This window comes from Glossina fuscipes, unplaced genomic scaffold (assembly GCF_014805625.2).
Source record: "Glossina fuscipes isolate IAEA_lab_2018 unplaced genomic scaffold, Yale_Gfus_2 148, whole genome shotgun sequence".
NCBI lineage: Eukaryota > Metazoa > Arthropoda > Insecta > Diptera > Glossinidae > Glossina > Glossina fuscipes.
In genome coordinates, this window is record NW_023998491.1 from 466,344 (window position 1) to 489,136 (window position 22,793).

A 22,793-nucleotide genomic window follows, 5' to 3' on the forward strand; every position below is an offset into this window, starting at 1 on the left:
ATAACTAAATTGATAATGAAGAAGAGATGATGAACGTTTTGCTTACTGAACTTTAATTGCCAACATCCCTTCTCGGCTTCATATTCTTGCAATCAAATCATGCCTCGGGAACTATTCACAATTATTTCACTTTCTTCCGAGTCATAATCCAATTCAGAAATGTGTTTAAGTACTATCTCTTGTACGTTTTTTCCCTTATTTCCCCTCAGTATCTTCAAGCGTTTAATTATTTCACCACAATTTTTAGATCAGTTATGGTTAGATTAATTCTATTCGATTCATTTTCTTCGAAATCGGCCAAGTTATAAAGCGATCATCTGTAATACTTCGAGGAAAGTATTCCTTTAAAAATTGCTCACTTAGGCAATATGGATAAAGACAACATCTTTTAGGCGTTTAAGGCTAGAATCCACATACGGCTTAGTTTGTAGCTCTGTCTGGATAGACGTCTTGTTCTTGCTACAGCATGTCTGTTGCACTGTAGATGGCCTTATCTTATTTACAGATAATATAGATAAAAAAACATCTTAGGATGGTTAAGGTTAGAAGCCACATACAGCTTAGTTTGTAGCTCTGTTTGGTTAGATATCTTGTTGTTGCTATAGCATGTCTGTGGCACCGCACATGCTCTTATCTTATTTACAGATAATGTAGATAAAAAAAACATCTTAGGTTAATTCTGTTGCACGTTACATTAGCTTATCTTATTTATATGCCTCGAATAAGGCGAATAAATGAATAGAATGTCACGAGATGAAAGTGCGCAGTTTTATCGCTTTTCCGTTTTTTAAAGCCTTGAATAAATCTTCAAATTAAGTCATCGCTTTTATTTACGTTTGAACAAAGCGCACAGGCAAGCGAGGAGGCATTGTCCGCCTTTTAATTTCATTAATCTATGAAAAAATTGAAGCGTACTAATCTCAAAATTTTTTCGTTTTACTAAGCTTTGACTAAACTGCACGAAATCTATTTCACCTCTTTTCTTGTCTTCATAGTCTTTGGAAAAAGCGAACAGAATCAACTTCATCAACTTTCCATTTGATTAATCTTTGAACAAAGTGAGCAAAAGCAATTTCATTACTTTTCCGTTTCCATAGCCCTTTTTGGACAAAGCGAATAAGTGCATCTCCTTCACTTGTTATTAACAAGTGAATATCGTAACTGGCGTACATTTTTGGCATAATTAACTTACGAAACATATGATAGGCAACATAATAATTTAGTTGAAATAAGCAACACTTAGACCACCCGTCCATATCTATGTTGATTTTCCTTTATACCTCATATATAAGTTCTGTGTTTCGTAGTGTGCGAAATAATGAGAGCAATATATGCGGGTTTTTTATTTCATGAATGTAATGAAACAGAGATTTTTTCGTAGGTGACCTAACGCACTTTATCTTATTTCACAGACACTGATATGCCTATCTAGAGGAATATTAATGACAAGGAGAAGAAGAACAAGAACAAGACGCAATTAATAATGTAGAATTCTCTTCATCTCTCTTAAAGCATTGGCATCTAAGGCTATCGACTTTATTGAAAACCCTATCGCACTCAAGATTTGACCCCACGAGCATTGATTTGTTAGTTAAAATACTTTCCCTGCTCGGTGCATGTTTTAATTTCTAATATTCGAAGTTCCCAAAAGTATACTATCGTAATTAGGGAAATTCTGATCAATTTCTCCTTCTGCTGGGCACATCTGGAACCATCTCCATTAAAATTTGTCTTTGTTCACCGACAACTATCTTGATTAGTGGAGGATTTTTCATCCGACAGTGGGAGAAATGCATACCTTGTCATCATCTCTAACCTCATTAATCCAGCGACAGCTGTCATGTTTACTCAACATCAACAGGCAATGGACGGCCCCTGAATTTTCGAGAGATTATTTCGTGTAATGGTTAATTTTTAATATTCGAGATTCGGCTTTGAAAACAGAACACTGCACTGTAAAAATTATCAGCAAACTATGAACTCTGGCATGACAAATTTCCTCTTTCTTCTTGTCAAGGGTAAAATCTATGGCCCATTTATCGTAACCGATGGTAATTTGATTGGGTTGCTGGGAGAGGCTTTTTATTCGATGTTAAGAAAATTGGAAACTTTATCACCATCTCTAGCTGCAATGCTCTTTACAGCGAATCGATAATCGACAGTTGTGAAGCGTACTCGGGATCTATAGCTAAACACTGGTCCCAGTTAATTGCTAATTGTTGTTTTTTTCGAGGAAAGCACATTTTTCATGCTTTTAAGCTTTTATTGAATTCATTTCAAGTTCTTCACAGTGTTTAGCAGTCTTTTACAGTAAGAATTCTTTCATTTAAGCGGAAAGTACTGTAAATGCTTTATTCTGCTCTGGCAAATGTATGAAATCAATCATTTGGTTAAACACCAGCTGCGCTAGCGCACCCTCCAAGCATTGATCATTTGATTAGGCTGCACAGTATTCAAACATTAACACACCGAACAACATTGTAGAACACCTGTTGTGTTTTAAAATAAAAAAACAACTTTTTTTTTGTTTTTTTTTGAAAAGAGGAAGGAAAAAACATTGTGATGTGAAAAAGTGGAGAAATTTTTATTAGAGACGAAATAATAAATTGTAAAAATATTTTATTAGTTTTTGTGTGCCTTGTGCCAGTGTGCGTTATTAGTTACTTGTTGTTCGCATATGCTGCAAATGAGTAATGAGTGTGACATGTATCGAATTTTTTGCCACAAACAAACATTGCCGGTATGTGTGGAAAAATTAAACATAAAAATTGTGTTTAATAAAAATACATTTCCTATTTATTTATTTATATATGTATTTATATTTAATTTATATTTCATTTCTAAAAACAATTATGATAAAATTAACAATAATCAGCAAGGATGAATACAAACAAATTTTGTGTGTGTGTGCTATATTGTGTGTGTTTTTGCTATATGATGAGCGATTTATTGCAGCAATAGCTGCAAGATGACCTTGCCATCTAAAAGCTATTATAATAAACTTCTCCGATTGTATGCCATATTTACGTTTGAGTTATTTTAATATGCATTTTAATCATAATTATGTGATTTCATGAAAATTGAACAATTTATGTAAAGAAGATTCTGTTGTTTCATGTTCATGCTCTTGCATTAATTACTAATTAATTAAGAATGCAATTTATACAATTTTTTAAACAACAGAAAATTAAAACATTAAAATTCAAGTACGAGAATGTATTTATTTATTAAGTTACCCTATATATATAAAGGGAATGGTTTTTAGATAAGAAATTTCTAGCGCATTAGATCGAATCATAAGTAATTTCGGTTTTTACACTCTACACCGCTTCTGGTACAGCGTATATTAAATCAGTGCGGGCGTATGTGACACGCAGAAGGTCTTAAGATAGACCCACTCTTTTATTATACCAATCGATTCAAAATCATAATCTGAATTGATCTAAGACTGTCTGTCCCTCCGTCCTTTTGCTGTCTGTACATGGAATTTTTGTGTTCAAGCAATTCTTGAGGTATTTCGATAAAATTTGGCATAGTGACGTGTTTTGACCTAAGGACGAATCCTATTGAAAATGGTTCGAATGGGTCGACTTTTCGCTTTATTCTGAAGATTCGTTATTTGGAAAAAAAATGCAATTTTCAAAATTTCCCAGCAAAAGTGACTAATTAGCAGTATTTGGGCAGCATAAATTGGTATAAAAACTTTGGGCCGTCTTTTGAACCCCTCCCCCATATCACGAAGTTCATTCAATGAAAAGGTGTAATTTTCAATGCTTCACGATGAAAACTATATCATAATAATAGTTTAACATAAAGAAATTAACTATATTAACCTTGGAGGATCTCATCCTATTTTCTGGACCCCACAAATTTCGCACAAAAATAAAAATTGTGTTAGATAATATGGTATAGGATATTTAATGGTTGGCCTTGCCCGCCTGTAATGTTCTTACTTGTCTTATCAGACACTTATCTCGCTTTCATAGAATAATAAAATTATATTAATTTATTACGCATTCGCCGTTATTATGTATGACCTTCTCCCATCTTCTTGCCAGTTTTTCAATTCCTGCCTTGTAAAATGTTTTTGGTTTGAAGTGCAAGAAATTTTCTACAGCCCGAGGAAAAGGAAAAGGTGGCAGTCTGTCGGGGTTAAGGTCCAGGGAATAAGGTAGGTGTGGTAATACAGACCATTTAATCTCACGAATTTTTTCTTGAGTCACCTTTGCTGAATGTGATCGTGCATTGTTGTGTAAATCAATGACGTTTTTGCGATTGACGAACGCATGATACGTTTCATAGAGTCTCTCTTCCCAGAAGATTAACAGAATTCTCATCTATATAGTGGCAACAACAAAACTCGTAAATAGATTGTATCTGCCTACCTGGCTCGGAAGTTACTTACCATTCGAATGCATAGTTTTTTTTATATTTTTTGGGCTTAGTTCGATTTTTTCAAAACTATGTCACGAATGATAAGAACGTATATTCGGCAAATTACCTCGGATGAATTTCCCGTGACGTCTGGCGTACCTCAAGGTAGCCACTTGGGACCTATTTTATTTAATCTTTACATCAATGATTTGCCCTCCGTGATTAAATTCAGTAAGATTTTAATGTATGCTGATGATGTGAAACTGTTTACTTCTTTTTCCGTAGAATCGCAATCACATCATCTTCAAAGTGATTTGAACAATTTGGTTGCATGGTGCTCCCTCAATCTTCTGAAGCTAAATCTAAATAAATGTAAGAAGCTTTCTTTCTTAAGAAGGAAGTCGTTTAGTACCCAATACTTCATTGATTCGCACAGGTTGGAAGACGTCGATTCGTTCATTGATTTAGGCGTTCTATTCGATTATAGGTTAAGTTTCAATTTGCATATTGAGTCCTCGTTAAGCAAAGCTAGGTCCGCTCTTGGTTTTATAAAGAGGTGGTCCAAAGAGCTTGATGATCCTTATATTACTAAAAGGCTTTACACGTGTTTGGTTAGACCTATTCTTGAGTATGCCTCTGTTGTGTGGTCTCCTTCATATAGATGCTACGTTGGTTCAATTGAATCTATACAAAAGCAATTCTTGCTGTTTGCAATTAGAAATTTGGGTTGGGACCCGATTTCCCCTCTTCCACCCTATGAAAATAGGTTGCTTCTGTTATCCTTACCGTCACTCGAGAAACGTAGATTTGTTCTTGGGGTTTCCTTCCTAATCAAATTAATAAATGGTGCAATTGATTCGCCCGTATTACTTCGTGAGATTTGCTTTAATGTCCCTAACCGCTTCTCTAGGTACTTTATGTTGATAAAGCTTAGTCAATGCAAATATAACTTTGAACTGTTTAACCCGCTCAGAGTTGTTTGCAAGAACCTAAATGATGTCTATCATCTATTCTCATTAACGGACTCTTTAAAGTCTATTAAAGCAATATTGCTCAACAAGCGCGATTTACCTATGTCGTACTTAAACTGATTTAACCTTAGATTTTGTCATTATGAGTCGAAAATTAATTTGTTGTTAACAATTATCGGTTGCCAAGCTTATGCATGTTTGCGATGGCTTAGGGGTTCACTTGCAATTTGGTCCTGTATCGGTTGTGGGCGTGGCTCTATGCTAATTGTGTACATGCTTTTTTTTTCTTTCTTTTTTTTTTTCCTCCTTATTTGTTTTATTGTACTTATACTAAGTTTTATTATTAAATAATTTTAAGATTTACTTAAGAGTCAATTGAACTCGACTGCCATTTTGTTTTAGTTGAGTTTCTTGTATAAGTGGAATAAATAAATAAATAAATAAATAAATTGCTATTGAGTGCAAGTGCTTTATCAGTTGAAACCCAGCCAGCAATGGAACAAAAAGTGCCGAAAATATTAGCTAAGAAGAAAATGTGCAGAAATGTAAAGAAAATCAAACTAAAATCAATGATAATGATACGGATTCAGAATTTGTGAAACAGCAACGACAGCGTGGAAGACCAGTAAGGTCCTATATGAGTTGCTTCTTATTGTTTTTATGATGGAATAAATTGTGCTCTTTAGAAGCCACCAAAAAGCTTGGATTGCAAATGTATATTTAAAAGTACATAAGTGGTGAGAAGCTCACCATATTCGCTTAAATAGCTCAGCGCATTTACCTATTTGGCACATATCCACTTGGCTGGGACCACTCCTTTTCTCTTTCTTCTTTCTCCTTTTCATCAAGTTACACAGGGGACATCTCACTGTGTGATTTGTCGCATTAAAAAAAACAATAAATCAATAATGCCATGTAACACGCATTAAGCTATTAGCTTAGATCGTATGAGTCAAGCATTATAAAAAGATACATCTCAACGTCATCGGAAAAGATGCTAGCTTAAGTTGCGGAAAACTTTGTTAGGTAAATTTTTGGCTTCTTTTTAACCCATTAATTAACCTAGGCATTACATAAAGAGAAGGGGTATGTATCTCTGCATTTATATGGAACACTGTAAAGAGAGAAAGAGAGAGATGCCTAATGTGAATACACATAAAACACTGCAAAGAGATAACGTAAAATACTGCAGAAGGAGAAACAGACAGACTGGCAAAGGAGTGCGGAAATTTCGTACGCTTACTTTAAGAACGATTGTCATCTGCTGAACTCTTTTTATTGGTTTGACAGAAAATTTTTTAATCTAAGCGATAACGAAGGAAATTTTATCTGGGCAATTTCATGAGCTGAGACTGCGGCACTGGAAGAATCATTTAAGTGCAAAGTGAAAGTTTTTTGCATCGTTGCACGTTAAGAATGATAATGATATTAGAAGGTCTGAAGGAGTTAGAATGAACTCTAATTATGCCTAATCATCCTTATACAGATTATCTAAGTTTCATTAAAATTTAAGGACGATGGGTAATAAGCGAAAGAAAAGGCGACGAGTACCGCTATTCCTACTTAAATCGAGAAAACTGCTGGTGGTTAGGGTGAGTCACAGAAATGAATGCGAGGCAACGTATGAACCATAAAAAAAAAACTCTCGAATGTGGATTACACGAAACATCAGCGTGGACGGTCAGAAAAAATATACTGGATGCGTCCCATTTCGTGGATTAGTTGGATGTAATGCATTTTGAGTTGAGAAAACTATCATTAGGGGCAAAAAGCTTAGCGTGTTAATCCTAAATTAATTATGATTGACGTCACGACGTAGTAGATAAATTTTTCTTAGCAACAGCCTTTAGTGAAGTAAAAGTCAAGTGAACAAATTTTATTCCATTCACTTTTTTATGACAATAAATAAAAGAATGAGGCGTCGAAGATTTTAGTGGTGGTGGTGGGCGTGCGAGTTTCGGCCTCAATTGAATAAAACTTTCTTAATTCTTTTTTTTCGTTATTGTCGTTTATTCATATAACACGTTGAAGAAAAAAGTGTGCATTGAAAAAGTAATAGGGAGATGGTCGCATTGTAGAAGCTGTGCTTAATCAAGTATATACATACATTATGAACGGCTATGCACGTTAGACATATGTAGTGCACTTTCGCCGAATGATTTAAAAATAGATGTCAATTTGTTATTTTAAATTTTGCGATTTTATGAGTTCGAATGCTAAGTAATCGCTTGAGAAGTCGTAGTTAAATAAATCCATACACTTTGAAACCGCTTAAAAGCATGCATACTTATGGGGGCAAAGTAAAAGTGAATTATGCAAACTTATTGAAATTTGGAAAATGCAAAATAAAGAGATTGCTTTTTTTTTTTTTGTTTTTGTTAACATTTGGAAAATCTTTTTGCCAAAATTTGAATATCGAATTTTTTTAAAAATTTATAGATAGACAGATTTTCTGTGCACAATTTTTAAAATTCTTTAAAGATTTCCCTTTTAATATAATTTTTTCTTAATTTTAAAAAATATTTTAAGCTTGAAAAGATGCTTAAATAAAAAAAAATAAAAAAAAACTAATACAAATACTTAATAAGTGTTTATTTAGTTGTTATTCTCTCTCTCTCTCTCTCTCTCTCTCTCTGCTAAACTGAATTTTCTTAGCATAACTTTAGGCTTTAATTAGTTTGGCAACATGTTAGCAGCATTGATGCTGCAAGAGTTGAGAGAACAATTTGCGACTTTTAAGAAATAACATTGAAAGCATTTTGCTTTTAATTAATTATAATTTTTTTTCTCATTTTTATTTTGTAAAACAAGTTCTTTTAATTCACTGACATACGGATGGAAACGGTCAATCAACTTTATGCGTAAAAAAAAAAGTAAATAAATAAATAAAAACAACACAACAGTATAACAAATTTTGAAAGTAAAACGCTTTTAACGCACCCTCCCGTTTTCTTTAAAGCCTAAGAGTAAAGAAGTGCTTTACTAACAAATGCGTGACATATATATTGATTGCTGAACAAAATTATATATATATATATTTTTCTCAAATTATGAAAACATACTTGTTTTCCTTTCAAACAATGTCTATAAATAATGATTTTACACTATATTGGCTCAACACCAACAGTACGACGAGGTCATTGCCTTCAAGTTGTAGTACTAAACTGCGGCTAGCTATGGAAGTGAGAAGTGAGCGGAGGTGCGATGCATTTTTAAATTCACTTTTCGCTATTATCATTAACTGTTTATTGCTTTATTATTGGATCAAAATGTAACAGAGAGACAGAGAGAGAGAGAGAGAGAGAGAGAGAGAGAGAAAGAGAAAGAGAGAAAGAAAGATTGAAAGGAAGACAGAGCGAGAGAGAGAGAGAGGTGTTTGATTGCCAAAAACAGATGGAGGTCTTCAGGTTTGACTTAAATTCTTAATTAAAATGAAGTGTAACGAGTTTGACGCAATTCATAAAAAAGCACATTGACCTACTTTGACATAATTATTTTATTTAATTTTTACTTTAACCTCATCTTGCGAAATTAAGTCATTCATCATCAGTTTGTTTAACAGAACATAACAGAAGAAGAGGATTGTTATCGTCTGCTCATTAAATAAATACACAACAACAACAACAGGACAGAACAAGACTGTTATTTCAATTCAATGGAAATTTTCAACATTAATATGAACGTAAAACAAATCAAAATAATAAAATTGTATACAAATCTCTCTTCATAACTGGCTTTCGGAAGCGTTCCCCATATTGCATACTATAGGCTATTAGCTGCGTTGGTATGAAATTCATAAAAAGCAAAATGTTTTTTGCTTATTGAGTCTCTAAGTTGCTTACTAAACAAACAATACGAAAGTAACCGTCGCTTAAGAAAGTCGCAATTAAAACTTTTTAACGGAATGTGAATCCAAATAATTTATATACAATATATACTAAAATCGAAAGTATATATATGTGCGAAATAAAAATAAATATTAAAAATAATGCTTTGAATTGTTTTTTTGCTCAAACATTGACGGATTGATTTTTTTTTTTTTTGCGAAATGTATTTAACTCCCTCTTTAATCGGTGGTTGGGATAAATTTGAACATTTCGATCACTATCATTTGATCTTATTCGCTCTACTCGTTGTGGTTTGCACGATCGAGGGGATCGTCTTGAAAGTCACTCTTCAAACATTCCTATATAATCGTCCTTATATTGATAGCGACGATAGCAGTGAGTATGAAGAGGATACTTACTACGAGGAAGAATCAAATGTCATTAGTCACAACAGACGTATGCTCTACAGCGAGCAGCTGGAACAACAACCAACGAATACTTTAAACAGAAACTATAGAATTTATAGATTTATGTATTAGACATTTAAAAAATATGTAACATTCTCTGTCAATTACGGCCATTTCGAATGGACTAAGACAGTAAGTGAAAAGTGCATAGAAGCAGTGTAAGAAAAAATTCAAACAAAAAAAAAATATTGAAAATAACTAAGCGCAAAAAGAAAAAAAAATCTATTTTGGAAATATAAAATTTCTTTTAAAAATTTTTTTTGCGAATTTTTTCTTTAAATTTTATAAAGAAATTTTTTTTTATTTTTAATTTATTTAAATAAATTGGTTTGAATGTTTTGTAAATATTATAAAAATTTTTAAAATATCTATCTTTTCCTTTTTTTCGTACTGTGTGTTTGTAGAAAGCTTTTAAGGAACGTCGTTTTTATTTTTCAAAAGATTTTTATGAAAATTTTATTTTTTTTTATTAATTTAAGAAATTTTTATTAAAAATGAAAAAAAAGAAATTTAAGATATTTTTATGAAACTTTGAAAAAAATTTTATAAGAAATTTTTATGAAAATTTAACAGAAAAATATAAGAAATCTGTATTAAAAAAAAGATATGTAGTAATTTTTATGAAAGTTTGAGAAAACTTCTAAGAAATTTTTATAAAATTTTAAAAAAGATTTTTAAGAAATTTTTATTAAAAACTGATAAAAGACAAAATTAGAAAAAATGTTTATTAGAATAAGAATTAAAAAATAAATTTCGTACCCTACATGACTTGAGGTTCAAAAATGGATGTCTGCAACACCCAGAAGAACTTCCGATAGATTCACCGATTATTATATCGTTAGATTCAGAATCATTTTCTGAATCGATTTAAGCTTCTATCTCTGCCCGTCCATCTGTCCGTCTTATTTTCTTGTGTTCATTCTACACATATTTCGTTGAAACTTACTACACCGACATTTTTTGGCCCAGAGAGCGAACGCTATTGAAAATGGTTCGGATCGAATCACTTTTTCGATCACTTCCCGTCTAAAAGCTTATTTAGAGATTTTTATCTTTATCTCAATAACTGTATTATGACGATTGAGATAGGGTACTCAGTGATGGGCTGTGTCCCCCTACAGTGTTTTTACTTGTTTTAATTCTATAGCAATATTAAAAAAATAAAACTCTTTTAACGAAATTGGAAAGAATACATGTATAGAAACATCTACAGAGAAACATCAAGAAAACATATTGAAAGCATAACTTTTCTGTGCAACTTTTTCGAAACATCTCTTGTTAGCGATTCCATCGAAAACATATTAATTCAATTTCCTTTAGAAAAAAAAAAGAAAGCACCAATTAATGATTCATAGCGAAATACCATCGTTGAGTGAAAGTTAATTTAAAAAAAAATCATTGAAGAAATGTCTTCATCTATCAAAGAAATGTATAACGAAACTAGTGACTGAATTTCGGTTATATAGAATATATGACGAAAGAATAAAAGAATTAATTATTAAGTTTTTAGGAAATTTCATTCGAAAAATTTACAAAATTTACAAAAAAAAAATCGAGACGAAAAGTATTTCTAGATATTAAAATAAATCATAGATATAAGTATTTAATAAAAGGAAAATTTAATGTAAAATCTACACGAATGCTTAGTGAAACTTGGTTAATGCATGGAATAGATTTTCTGCAGAGCAATGCGACAAATGTCTCAAGAACAATCTATTCCATTAAATATAAGCACCAGTTATTGACAAATTTCTTTATGATATTCTTGTAAGAATGTATGTAATCAGAAGTCGATAGAAAACTGAAATCTATAATCGATAATAGAGGACCTTCCAAAAAGGGCTGCTTAACCCTACGCCAGATGGTCTTATGATGTTGAAAAAAAAAAAGAAGTGTCCATATCCATAGCAGCAATCTCAAGCCTAACAGAGGTCCTATAGTCTCTATGTTTTACGTCTGTACCTGCCTTGAAAGCCTTAATCAGACACTACGTCGTATATTAGGCATAAACTTTCTTTTGGATTATCCATACTTCCAAACAGCTGCCATTCAGCTAATAGCCCCTTGGAGTTTTAATGTATCAACCCAGCAAACACTAGCCACTAACTCAGGCTACGAACTTCTTTGACTCCCTCAATAACTCCGCAGACCTGTTTTTTTAAATCTTGAGCCTGCATTAAAACTGAATTCTTAGTAGAGAAGTCTGCAAAATTCCGTTAGATGAAAGTAAACTTTATTTCTAAAAAGAATTTTTTCTTAACAAGTTCGCGGACGCAAATGCTATAGCATTCGTCTTACATGTAATGTTTTTAATCAGATTTCGGATAATACAATTAATTTTAATACAAATTGACTGTCAATTATTGAATGTCATTGAAATTTTCATTGTCTGCGAACGTGTTGAAAAATCGTGAACGCATTTTCACTGCTCGAGTCAGTCCATTTCCGAATTGTGTAGCCGAGTGGGTAAGAATCGCGGCTACCAACTCAGTGTTCGCGAGTCCAAATCTCAGGGCGATGGAACTTAATTTGGTCGTAAGTATAGTGGCTATTTAGCCACAAACAGGTATACACACATAGTAGATTGGGGCCTCCCCTACCCCGTATCTCTTTCCTTTCCCTTAATTGGTTCTGATTGTCGCACTGAGTGACAGGTCATATTTAAAAGGATGTATATTTATCGCAATGACAGTTGGTTGTTTGTTGACAGTTCAAAAAATGAAGCATGATTTAAGTTGAGACTAGTTATGAAAAGATTCGTTATGTAGGAGCCTGAAGGTTTATCGAAAGTTTGGACGAATAATGATCTAAACTGGGCTCAGCTTTGCATAATTGAAACTCTCTCTCTCTCTGTCTCTCTATCTCTCTCTCTCGCTCGCGCGCGATCTCTGTTTCTTTCTCTCTTTCTCTTTGTCGGTAGGTGTACTACATCTGTTATCTTGCCTAAGAAACTTTATCAATTATTAGAAATATTTCTTTCAAAAAATTTGAATAAAAAAAAATTCAGAAAATTTGCTTTCATTCAAATCGAAGTCACTGTCCGTTATATTTGTTATTAATACATGTTTTTTTAAGCATTTGTGATGGTATAAAATTTAATTTATTATATGGTGATTAATATGCAAAATGCATTGAGTACGAAAACAAAAGTCTTTTCACTCACAAATATAGTAAAAATTGTCATAAAAAAAAAAAATTTTTTTTTTCGTCATAAAATATTTGTTAATGTATTTCTTTATTATGATTACAATGAACTTTAAAAAAAAAAAGAAAAAGTATTTGTTTATTAATTGGAGACTGTAATAAAAATAATTCTTTGATTTTAAATATTAAAAAAAAAAAATAAGGAAAAAACCTAATAAAATATTTTAATATTTTAAGAAAAAACCTAATAAAATATTTTAATATTTTAAGAGGTTTTTTACCATTTTAAATAAATTATGTGATACATTATTTATTTTTTTTCTTTTTTAGACATAAAATTTTGTAATAAGAAGAAAAAAAAAAAATTTAATACATAAACAAGAAAAACTTCCGCATTTTTTTTTTTTCTTCTTTTCATTCCAACTGTGGTTATAGTGTGATTATGGTAACGTTAGCGTTAAAAGTTGGCCGTTCGCTTATTACTCTCTCTCTCTCTCTCTCTCTCTCTCTTTCGCCCGCGCTCTCTCTGTCCATGTTGGAGGCAAAGTCGTGCAAAACTTTTCTTATATCATTACAACAGGCCACCATTAACCAGTTAGTTATGCATACATTTTCGTAAGCAAAGCAATACAAAACCAACGTGCACTGCATGGTTGAAATGAGGAGAGATGATGTGAAAAAATGCCGAGTAAGCCGCAGCTTGTAATGCTAGAAATTAAAATCAAAAGGCAAATCTGACTTGACCAGATGTTATGTTAGGAAAATTAATGAAAGTTGTTGTGTTAGGAGAAAAGAAAAAAAAAAAAAAACATTGGAAAAATGATTCCCCCTCAAGCTCTTCAATAACCGACAATAAATCTAAAATTGAATTAAATGAAAAATTGAAGATTAAAAACGTAAATTGAAAAAAAGAAAATGTTTTTAAATTGATTTAGTTTACGACGAGCTTCACACCGCTCTACAGAAAATTCATGCAAAAGATTTAAAATTTTCAAATAAAAATGAAATAAATTTTTTTTATTACGTTTTAATGCATGAGTTCAGAGAATTCATTTCTCTCAAGTGTCATCCCCATGACATTTTCAGTTTTTTACACCACTTACAGCATTCGTATGATACGGTTATATTAAATTCATGCAAGTGTATGCAACACTCGGAACAACATGGAGTGGACGTGTCGACATACTGCGAGACTAAATCTACGCACTGACGTATGTATACCCAGGAGTACTCTACACCCTGCCTTATCTACGGTCTACTTGGTTTCATGATTTTTTCCACCCAAGTCTCGCGATCGAAGTGAACGCATCACTGCAGAGTTCCAAAGATAACATATGTTAGAAGTGTTTTCCCATATGCAAGTTCAATAGGATAAATTCCGATCACATCGGTGTACTTTATGGATCTCATCCCACACACTCCCAGGCTCTCATTAAAAGTAAGCTTTAGGTTCATTTTCTCACACGTTTCATTTCAACCACATTGCCCTATCTTTCGAACCCCATTCGATACAAGGACTCTGATGAAAGGCAAGTCTTTACGCGGCCTTCAGATCCAATTTTTGAGCATTTATGATGAAAAATGGGCGGATAAAAGTAGAAAAAAAAGACTTAATATTGCAATCGTCTGCCATATAATATTTGCATGTGTTTATATTAAAAAATGTTATTTTTATACGGCTAAAAGTCCTTCAAAAGTCCTTCCTGTTCACCTTCTGTAAAGTTTTTTTTCTTCTCATCAGGTTACGTCGTATAATTTGTTTCAATTTTTTTGTCCCTACAACTGCTTGTAGTTATGTCGAGTACTCAGTCGGCAAAGATAGGCATAAACATGTAACGATTGGCCAGAAACCCACTAGGCTGCAGCTGTAGCTTCCCCACTTGTTTCTTTTTCCTCTCTTCTCTCTGACGATCGTTGCATCACAAGACAGGAGGATATTCCTTAAGTGACTGGTCACATTGAAAAAAGGAGAAAGGAAAAGTAAATGCATAGAAGCTGTGAGAGTGTGCCCCCCAAGTTCGATGTCCCCTCATGCCTTCTTTATATGTTCGTTATAGATCCTTTCTAGGTTATTTCCTAATTTTAGGCAAAAGATTTATTTTTAAGAGTCTAGTAAGTCTCAACTTTTCTTAGCTAGCACATAGGTACCTAGGGTTTGTCTACCATCACCCACGAAAGAAAAAAATCTACGAAAAATGCCTTAATGTAAGCAATTACTGATGACGACGCTATCGAAAAATATGCTTTAAAGCCTAAGTGATGTGCGATAGACGATATGTGATGCACATCAAGCGTTATTTGCCGCAGATTTACAATATAAAAAATATAACATATAGTAAGCTAGTGAGTGATAGGTGCTAAAAATTCCACTTAAACCTTTCGATTTTTTATTCTCATGTACTATCGTTAATATGAAATATATGTACAATGTCAAGGCTGTTGATTTCGTGACGTGTAAAATGCAAACCAGTTCCTCTTTCAGTAACCAAAGTGGGACAATTGTCATTACTAACCAGTTGATATTCTTATACCAAGCTATCGTGCAACACTAAAAATGTTAGAATAGTTGGTTAATGTTTTTAGCAAAAAAAAAAAAAAACAAAAAAAAAAAATTCAAGTTTGTGTGTAATATTTCACAATTAATTAAAACTTAAACGCGAATATTTATATATGACCATTGCGACTGTTTCGCCTTAGCAATGATTTAAATACAAGTTACGGTGTGTTTGTGTGCGAGCACGCTCACTATAACAAGACTTCATAAGAAGACCATATAAGTGCCTTTTTTCATAAAATTACTGCTGTGGAGTACGTAATATGTATGCATAGATTAAATTCTCTAATTTGATGGCATTTTCTTTTTCTCTTGGGAAAATTACATCTCAACCCCGTTTTACCCGGCGCTTATATTAATATTTTTCAAATAAATACAAGTTTTTGTATATAAAACCGTGTAAAATGAAAATCAATCGTAAATATACTCTTCGATGCAGAATGAAAAAAAATGAATAATGCCTTTAAAGAAACATAAAAATAACGAATCGATTTATTTGTAAAATGACAAAATTAGCGAAAAGATTATAGTGAGACCCTGTTCACCATTGAATACCTTACACCACTTTGTTTAATACAGTTATTCACACAACGACTATTCAAAAGAAAGCTTTATATGATTAAAGGTCGAATCAGTGGTCTAATCCGTACTCTTGTCAATAGCGTTCGACCTTTGGCCAAAACATGTCGTCGCAGCAAACTTCATCAAAATCAAATCTCAAAAACTGTGACCTGTAAGCTGAACATAGGACAGACGGACAGGCAAGCTTTAAATCTTCAAAAACTATTTCGATCGGTATAAGTTTAAAATCTTTCTGAATCGATCGGTATAATAAAAATTGTATCTACCCCAAGTCCTTCTAGATGTTGCATATGTCCGCACAAGCTTCATATACTCTTACTCTACTTGTAGGCTGATGTAGGGTGTGCTTCAAAATCGACACGCTGTAGCATTTACGTTCGTCAATGTGTTAGGCAAAGCTGCGTGTCATGAAATGAAATGTTAAGTGTGTGTGGAATCAAAATTGTTTTTTTTCTTTCTTTTGAAAACGTTGATGGTAAAAAACCGTGTAAGATGGAAACTATTTCGCAAACCTTGATTTGGTATATTTGAAAATTGTCGCGTAGAAGTTCACTAACACTGCATTCATGAATCTTTGATAAATCAAAGAATTTAATGCATTCCACCATCACCAGCGAATTCCCAGCTATTTTTTATGCCTATCCCCGAAGGATGAGTAGTATGTTCGGTTTGTCAAAACGTTTGCAAGGCCCAAAAGAAAACTTCGAAAACGCCACAAAGTAAGCGTATTCTTAACCATCTTCAAATAGTGAATCAATTTAAGCATGTCCCTCTGTCCGTTTATGAAATGTCTGTTGTAAATTAAAAATAATATCCTAACCCAAAAAATGATGGTGACCACTTCAAATTTGGTAAAAACATTAGAAGTTATTGTACACAGGTTGGTATTGAAAAAGGGGCAAGACCGGTCGAAGGACAAAAGGATTAAAAAATTAGGCTTTTGCTCATTACTCATAAACTATAGCAGATAAATCTACTATAGCGATGCTGTAGTACCTCTATAAATATGGGAAGAATTTATTACGCCTACCCAATATTATAATGAAGTAAAATTTATTTATTTTTTCTTCATCTTTATAACGTAATATATAAATTCTTGGCGAATTTCAGCATCTAAGCGTGTCTGTCCTTCTGTCTGTCTATCCAACTTTGCGATATCTGCGTTAAACATTCTCCCATTAGCGAAAATCAAGATATCGCCTACAAAATTTCAAAACAATTTGGAAGCAACTTAAACTTTTCAAAGGACTCTCTCCAACACGCGTAAGCGAAGAAAATTGAGTACAGCTTCGCCTCTCGTGCTTGTTGCTGCGGCGAGAAACTTCTACTTTTATTGTAAAAGTAGAAAAAATCAACCACGCCCATCCAATGTTATAGAATAAAAAAATTTAGTTTTTCTCCTTAGCCTTTTCTAGGATAACGAAGATGGGTATAAAAGATTCGGACAGGACCGAATATAATAATCATTTTATTTGTTGCTTGTTCGCATTTTCCGCATCGTAGTTATTTGCGCTTTAGACACCGTAACGCAAATTATTTTCATCGCCCATTACATCTCAATAGCATTATTCTTCGAATTAAACAAGAATCCAAAGGACAATCAAAACTTTTTGCTCTTTACACTTTATTTCTTTACCCATATTTAGTATAACTTACGCTAAAAGATAACTCTTTCATGTGAAAAAGTCATTGCTCCTTACTCAACATCCTATAAGGTTTCGTGGACCTTCTGTTGTGGTATAATGAAAATTTACATTAATGTCATAATAGGTCCTTTTAAGTTCGCTAACTCATCAGGCGGCAGCAGTTGTCATTGACACAAACAGTAAGACACCAAAGTTGCTACAGAAAGGTGATCATCGCAGAAACCACAAATCAAAAAATCTTATTATTTGTCTTATTATCTTATTATATTATATTTTTTGCTAATATCTCTTAACTTCCTTTAAAAACCAAGAATAAATTCTCCGGCTCTCGAAAAAAATATTAAATTACTTATCAATTGTTTTCTTTTCTTTTCTATCTATGCAGTAAATTAAATGAAAGAAATCGAAAGAAATCGTTGGATGAAAGACATTTTTGCAATGTCTGCTGCACAGAAATAAACCCCGAGGATGTGAAGAGGTAAGTAAACAATGAAATGTGAAGTGAATGGAGAGTGAAATGGAATGCATTTTTAATAGAAAACAAGTAAGAAAATTATATTCGATCGTGACCGAATCTTTTATACCCATCACCGTTATACTAAGAAACATGAGAAAACGGAAAAGAACTATATTTTCACGCTCTATAATATGGAATGGGCGTGGCTGATTTTTTCAATTTTCAAAATAAAACTATTTTTCGTGTAGATGTATGGGCATTGTAAGCGTGTACCTTGAAAAGTTTAGCTCATTTCCAAACTGAATTCTTTTGCAAGTTTGTTGGCGACATCTTTCTTCTCGATAACGGGAGAACGCTTTTCGCATATACCACAAACAGACAGAAAGACAGACGGATTTGTTTAGACGCATTTCAAATTTAAAACTGATCAAGAATTTATACCCTTTATGGCTTTTTTCGAACTTGTTTGTCTCCGTCATATAGGTGGACAGATGGAGAGTTAAACGGACGGACATGATTGGTTTCATTTCGAGTTTGAAATTCGCCAAAAATTCGTATACTTTATTGGGTTTCTGAGGCCTGTTTCTGCGTGTTATAAAGGTACACTAAAAAATTGAGTAGGCGTGGCTGATATTTTCCGCTATTGTGGAGATACTACAACATAATCTATCGAATAGAGATTCAAATTTTGATAAATTTTTCTGCTGTAGTTTAAGAGTAATGCGCAAAAAATCAATTTTTCACTCCCTTTAAAAAACAAAGGTGTTCTCTCTTTACGCAGTTTTGTAGACGTATCCTTCGACCGATTTGTCCGATTTTCAAAACCAACCTGCGTGCAAAAACTTGCTATGTTTCTGTCAAATTTGGAGTAGATAGCTTCAATGTTTACAACACGACACAGACAGACAGACGGACATACTGAAATCGATTCTGAATTGCATGGTGATCAAGAAAATGAACGGTTTGTGTGCCCTGTGAGCCTTCCTTCTGGTCGTTGCAAACGTTTTGATAAAGCGAATAGACCCCTCATCCTTCGGCGATAGGTGTAAAAAGGGCAAAAAAAAATTTAAAGGAAAACAAAAGCAATTAAAAACAAATTTTTTTATATATCTTTACAGTTTTGTGAAATGTTGGCTTTGTTTAAAGTCCACTTGTCGAAGTTTCAAATGTGCCAACTGGCTACCGAAAGTCGCTTTATGGGAATGCGATTTGTGCCAAAAATCTAAGGAATCTATGGCTCAAACTTCGTCATGGGTAGCTGAACAATTCTCATTTAATGAAGACAAATTAGTTTATCCCTTAAGAGCGCGTAGCGAAATATTTATTCCAATCAATGAATGCAACGATAATACGATAAGTATGTACATGATTTTATTTATAAAAAAAAAAAATTTTTTTTTAATTTTGTTTATTGTTTATTTTATAGATTTTGACAGTGTTAGTCAAATTGGTGCCAACTCTACAATAATAACAGCCGAACAAAAATTAAAAATACGAGAATACGTTGAAGAGATTGTGAGCAAATTGTTAGGTGGAAATTTAGATACTATTTCAGTGAATCAGTTATCGAAAAGTGAAAATTGTAAGTAAATAATAAAAAACAGGTGAAAACACTATAATTACTGGGTTACCATCCACAATAAATACCCTACATCACCCTACACCACTGTTTATTCGTATAAAGACTTTTCAAAATGGAGCGTTATATGAAAAATGGTCGAAAAAGTAGTCCGATACTTAATGTATTCCTTGGGTTAAAATTAATCAAAATATCTCCAAAATTACGAGTCATAAGAAAACAAGATGAACAGACAGATAGCCGGACAGGCAGATAGACATCCTTAGATGTGTAACTTGAGCCTAAGAAATGAAGACGGACGGACGCGGTTAAATGAAATCAGAATGCGATTTTGAATCGAACGGTATAATAAAAGTGTAGTCTATCTCAAGTCCTTCTGCGTGTTCCATAGATCAGTACAAACTTAATATCCTCTTGTAGCACAAGTGGTGTAGGGTATAGGAAGGCGAAAGATTATATTTCTAAAATATCAAATTTTCAAAACAAAATATAAGTCATTTTCGATTTAAGCCAAATGTTTTCGTACTCACCAGCGGTTATGTTTTTTATTTTTTTGAGGTTAAATTTTGTCGTAAATAGATTAAACTATCTGCCCTTGTCTTATTATGGCTTATTAAAAGTTTTTGATTGAATTGTGTTGTCATATCAGATATCATATAGTTATATTTAACAGAACATATATATTTTGAGGCGGATACGTAGAAGAGTTTAGTGTATTGTTGCCTTGAAATCGACGTGAGAGAACGCTATAAATCCTTCAATATTTTCTAGAAAAGAAGCAATAGTTTTTTTGGAAATATAGATTAGTTCGGGTCTTGTTTTTGATGCTTTACGTTCATTTTTAGAACAAAATGAATGATCCGATAAAGCATATAATTGTTCATCGGTGGCGGCTAAGTTTTTCGACCTCTTAGGCAATTTTCGAATTCCATCTCGAAAAAAGCATTCTGTCTTCGGAGACTACTACCGTAAGTGGTAGTAGTTGAATATCGTCATAAGAAAGGAAGCTCCATTCCGGCAAACAATATCTCACCTATTGAAGGAGTACCGTCTGCTGGTAACAGCGAATAGGTAGCAGCAGTAGGATATTCCAGACTAGGACTGCAAACATTTCCTAAGCGGATTTCACTGAATGGGGTCGAATTCCTGCATAATAGAAACCCACTGTGCCTTAGTCATTATTTTGCCTTGATTGCATTTGTTGTTGGTAGCACTGCTTGGCGATAGATAGACAAACCATGTCGAGTTGACAGCCGCCAAACCGAGCCGCCACTGAGTTCCGTTCGAGTCGTCTGTGTCAAGGTTATTTGGGCTTTTGATATGCTGTTCATTAATCGTAAAGATTTAGCAACGCTCATCTTCGGATAAGAGGAAGTAAAGTTTCCCGGAAATTGCGTTTGCTCAAAGGTCCAAGGAATTCTTTTATATATGCTTCAACTTGAAAATTGGCAGACACCTTAAAGATAGTATTTTCAAATGAATAAATCATAGTTTTATTTAGCGCCCCACGACACTGCTTACACTGTCTTTCTTAGAAAACAGGCTGAAATGATTCGCACTCTCAATAGTTGCATTTCTCTTCAGCATTCTAACTTAAGCTTAACTCCCTCTGCCAGAAAATGTCCTTGAGAATATTTTAGGTTTCGCCGAAATTTGATAATGATTTTATCTTTCATAAAATATATTAAGTGAAACTTGTGGATTCTTTTACGTGAATTAATAAGATTCATAATAATGGGAAAGGCCTACGAAGTACAACTCGTGGCCGTGAACGTTCGATGCATATAAGATTTTTTGTTGTCTAGTTTTCCTGCGGACTTTTTGAAGTTTTCCTTTGGCTAAAGGATACCTTTTATTTGTGAAGCAACATAAACTTTTCAGTAATCGCTTTCCCTCGTTCTAAATTTTGTTACAACTTTGCTTATTACGACAAGTGAGCAACCGAATGAATATCTTGAGAAAACATTAGATGTAGTCTATGTATTTTATAACGTTCCCGTGGCGGATGTATCTTTCCCAAAAGTTAGCCATCTCAGCGGCTCATTCCGATATGTGATTTCAGAAAAATAGTGTTTTATGCCACAGAGGCAGGGAAAAATATCGATCATTGCAAACGTAGTGTGGGGCGGAACGCTTATATTATTCGGTTTTTATTACGAATTTGTGCTTCTGTGAATCAGCAAATCAACAAGAGAGAACTGGCTGAGTTCAGCAAGGATAAGAATTTCTATGCTAGGTTGTATAACATTTTTTACATAGGGTCAACGTGCTTCCAATGATGGGTATGAAAAAAACAAGTATTTTTTAAAAGACTCTAGGGCTTTGAAAATGAATGTTTCCTTAAGTTTCCTAAAAGTTTAGCATTTTACATCCATCAGCGAAGGATGACAATACTTTGTCAAAACGTTTGCCACACTCAGAGAGAAGATGCAGAGGCCTTTTAACGTATACGCATTCTTGGTTGGTAATAAATTCGACACCAATTCAGGCTTGTACATTCGTCCGATCGTCACTCCATGTAGCTGTCTGTGGTTAATGTGCTCCTCTTAGCAAAAATTAAGGTATCAGCGCGAATCTGGGAAAAACATTGACAGTTCCTGCAGGCAGGTAACTATAGGGCACGGATTGAAACGTCTACACAACAAAAATTGATAGAAAAAAATAAATTAAGTTTCTCGCTTATTATTTATAAATCAAAACAGATATAATTCAACACTCAATAAGAACGTAGGATGATATTTAGAGGGCACCACTATTGGGGAATCCTTATGAGTTTGAACAAGCTCCCAATTTTCAAGCAAAATTAGTTTGAAATTTACGGTTGTATGAGAGTCACGCTCCGGGAAAATGTAAACTCTAGGTGTAGCACCACTGGGACTTGTAAAGTAATCGTAGGTATGCCAGGGTATTTCAACATATTCCTTTTGAAAGATGATTCTATCTAAAAATCACATGAATTCGTGAATAGTCGATCATTCTATATGTGTATATCATTCTACGAACTTATTGAGTGCTATATTAAGATAAAAAATTCTATATATTCAATATATTTTTAGTGATCGTACACTGTCACAATAAAAATGGAAAAAATACCTTATGCCCTTTTTTTTCCTAAGGTAAAGGTGATGGATCTATGAAAGATTCGGCCATATTCGAGTATACATTTTTTTTTTTTTTTTTTTTTTTATAAAA

The 22,793-nt window shown here is 33.2% G+C and overlaps 2 protein-coding genes across 4 annotated transcripts in view; both read left to right on the plus strand.

Moving 5' to 3' along the window:
- LOC119641360 overlaps nucleotides 1–22,793 on the plus strand; it is a 90,757-nt gene that overhangs the window by 25,025 nt on the left and 42,939 nt on the right. For all 3 annotated transcript variants that reach the window (XM_038039949.1, XM_038039951.1, XM_038039950.1), the window contains exons 2-4: nucleotides 17,951–18,043; nucleotides 19,141–19,379; nucleotides 19,449–19,604. In XM_038039949.1, the coding sequence (XP_037895877.1) occupies nucleotides 17,951–18,043; nucleotides 19,141–19,379; nucleotides 19,449–19,604 (488 nt within the window). The remainder of the gene's footprint in view (nucleotides 1–17,950; nucleotides 18,044–19,140; nucleotides 19,380–19,448; nucleotides 19,605–22,793) is intronic.
- LOC119641362 lies at nucleotides 9,338–9,800 on the plus strand. Its single transcript, XM_038039954.1, has one exon. The coding sequence runs from the start codon at nucleotides 9,394–9,396 to the stop codon at nucleotides 9,709–9,711; it is 318 nt and encodes a 105-aa protein (XP_037895882.1). The 5' UTR covers nucleotides 9,338–9,393; the 3' UTR covers nucleotides 9,712–9,800.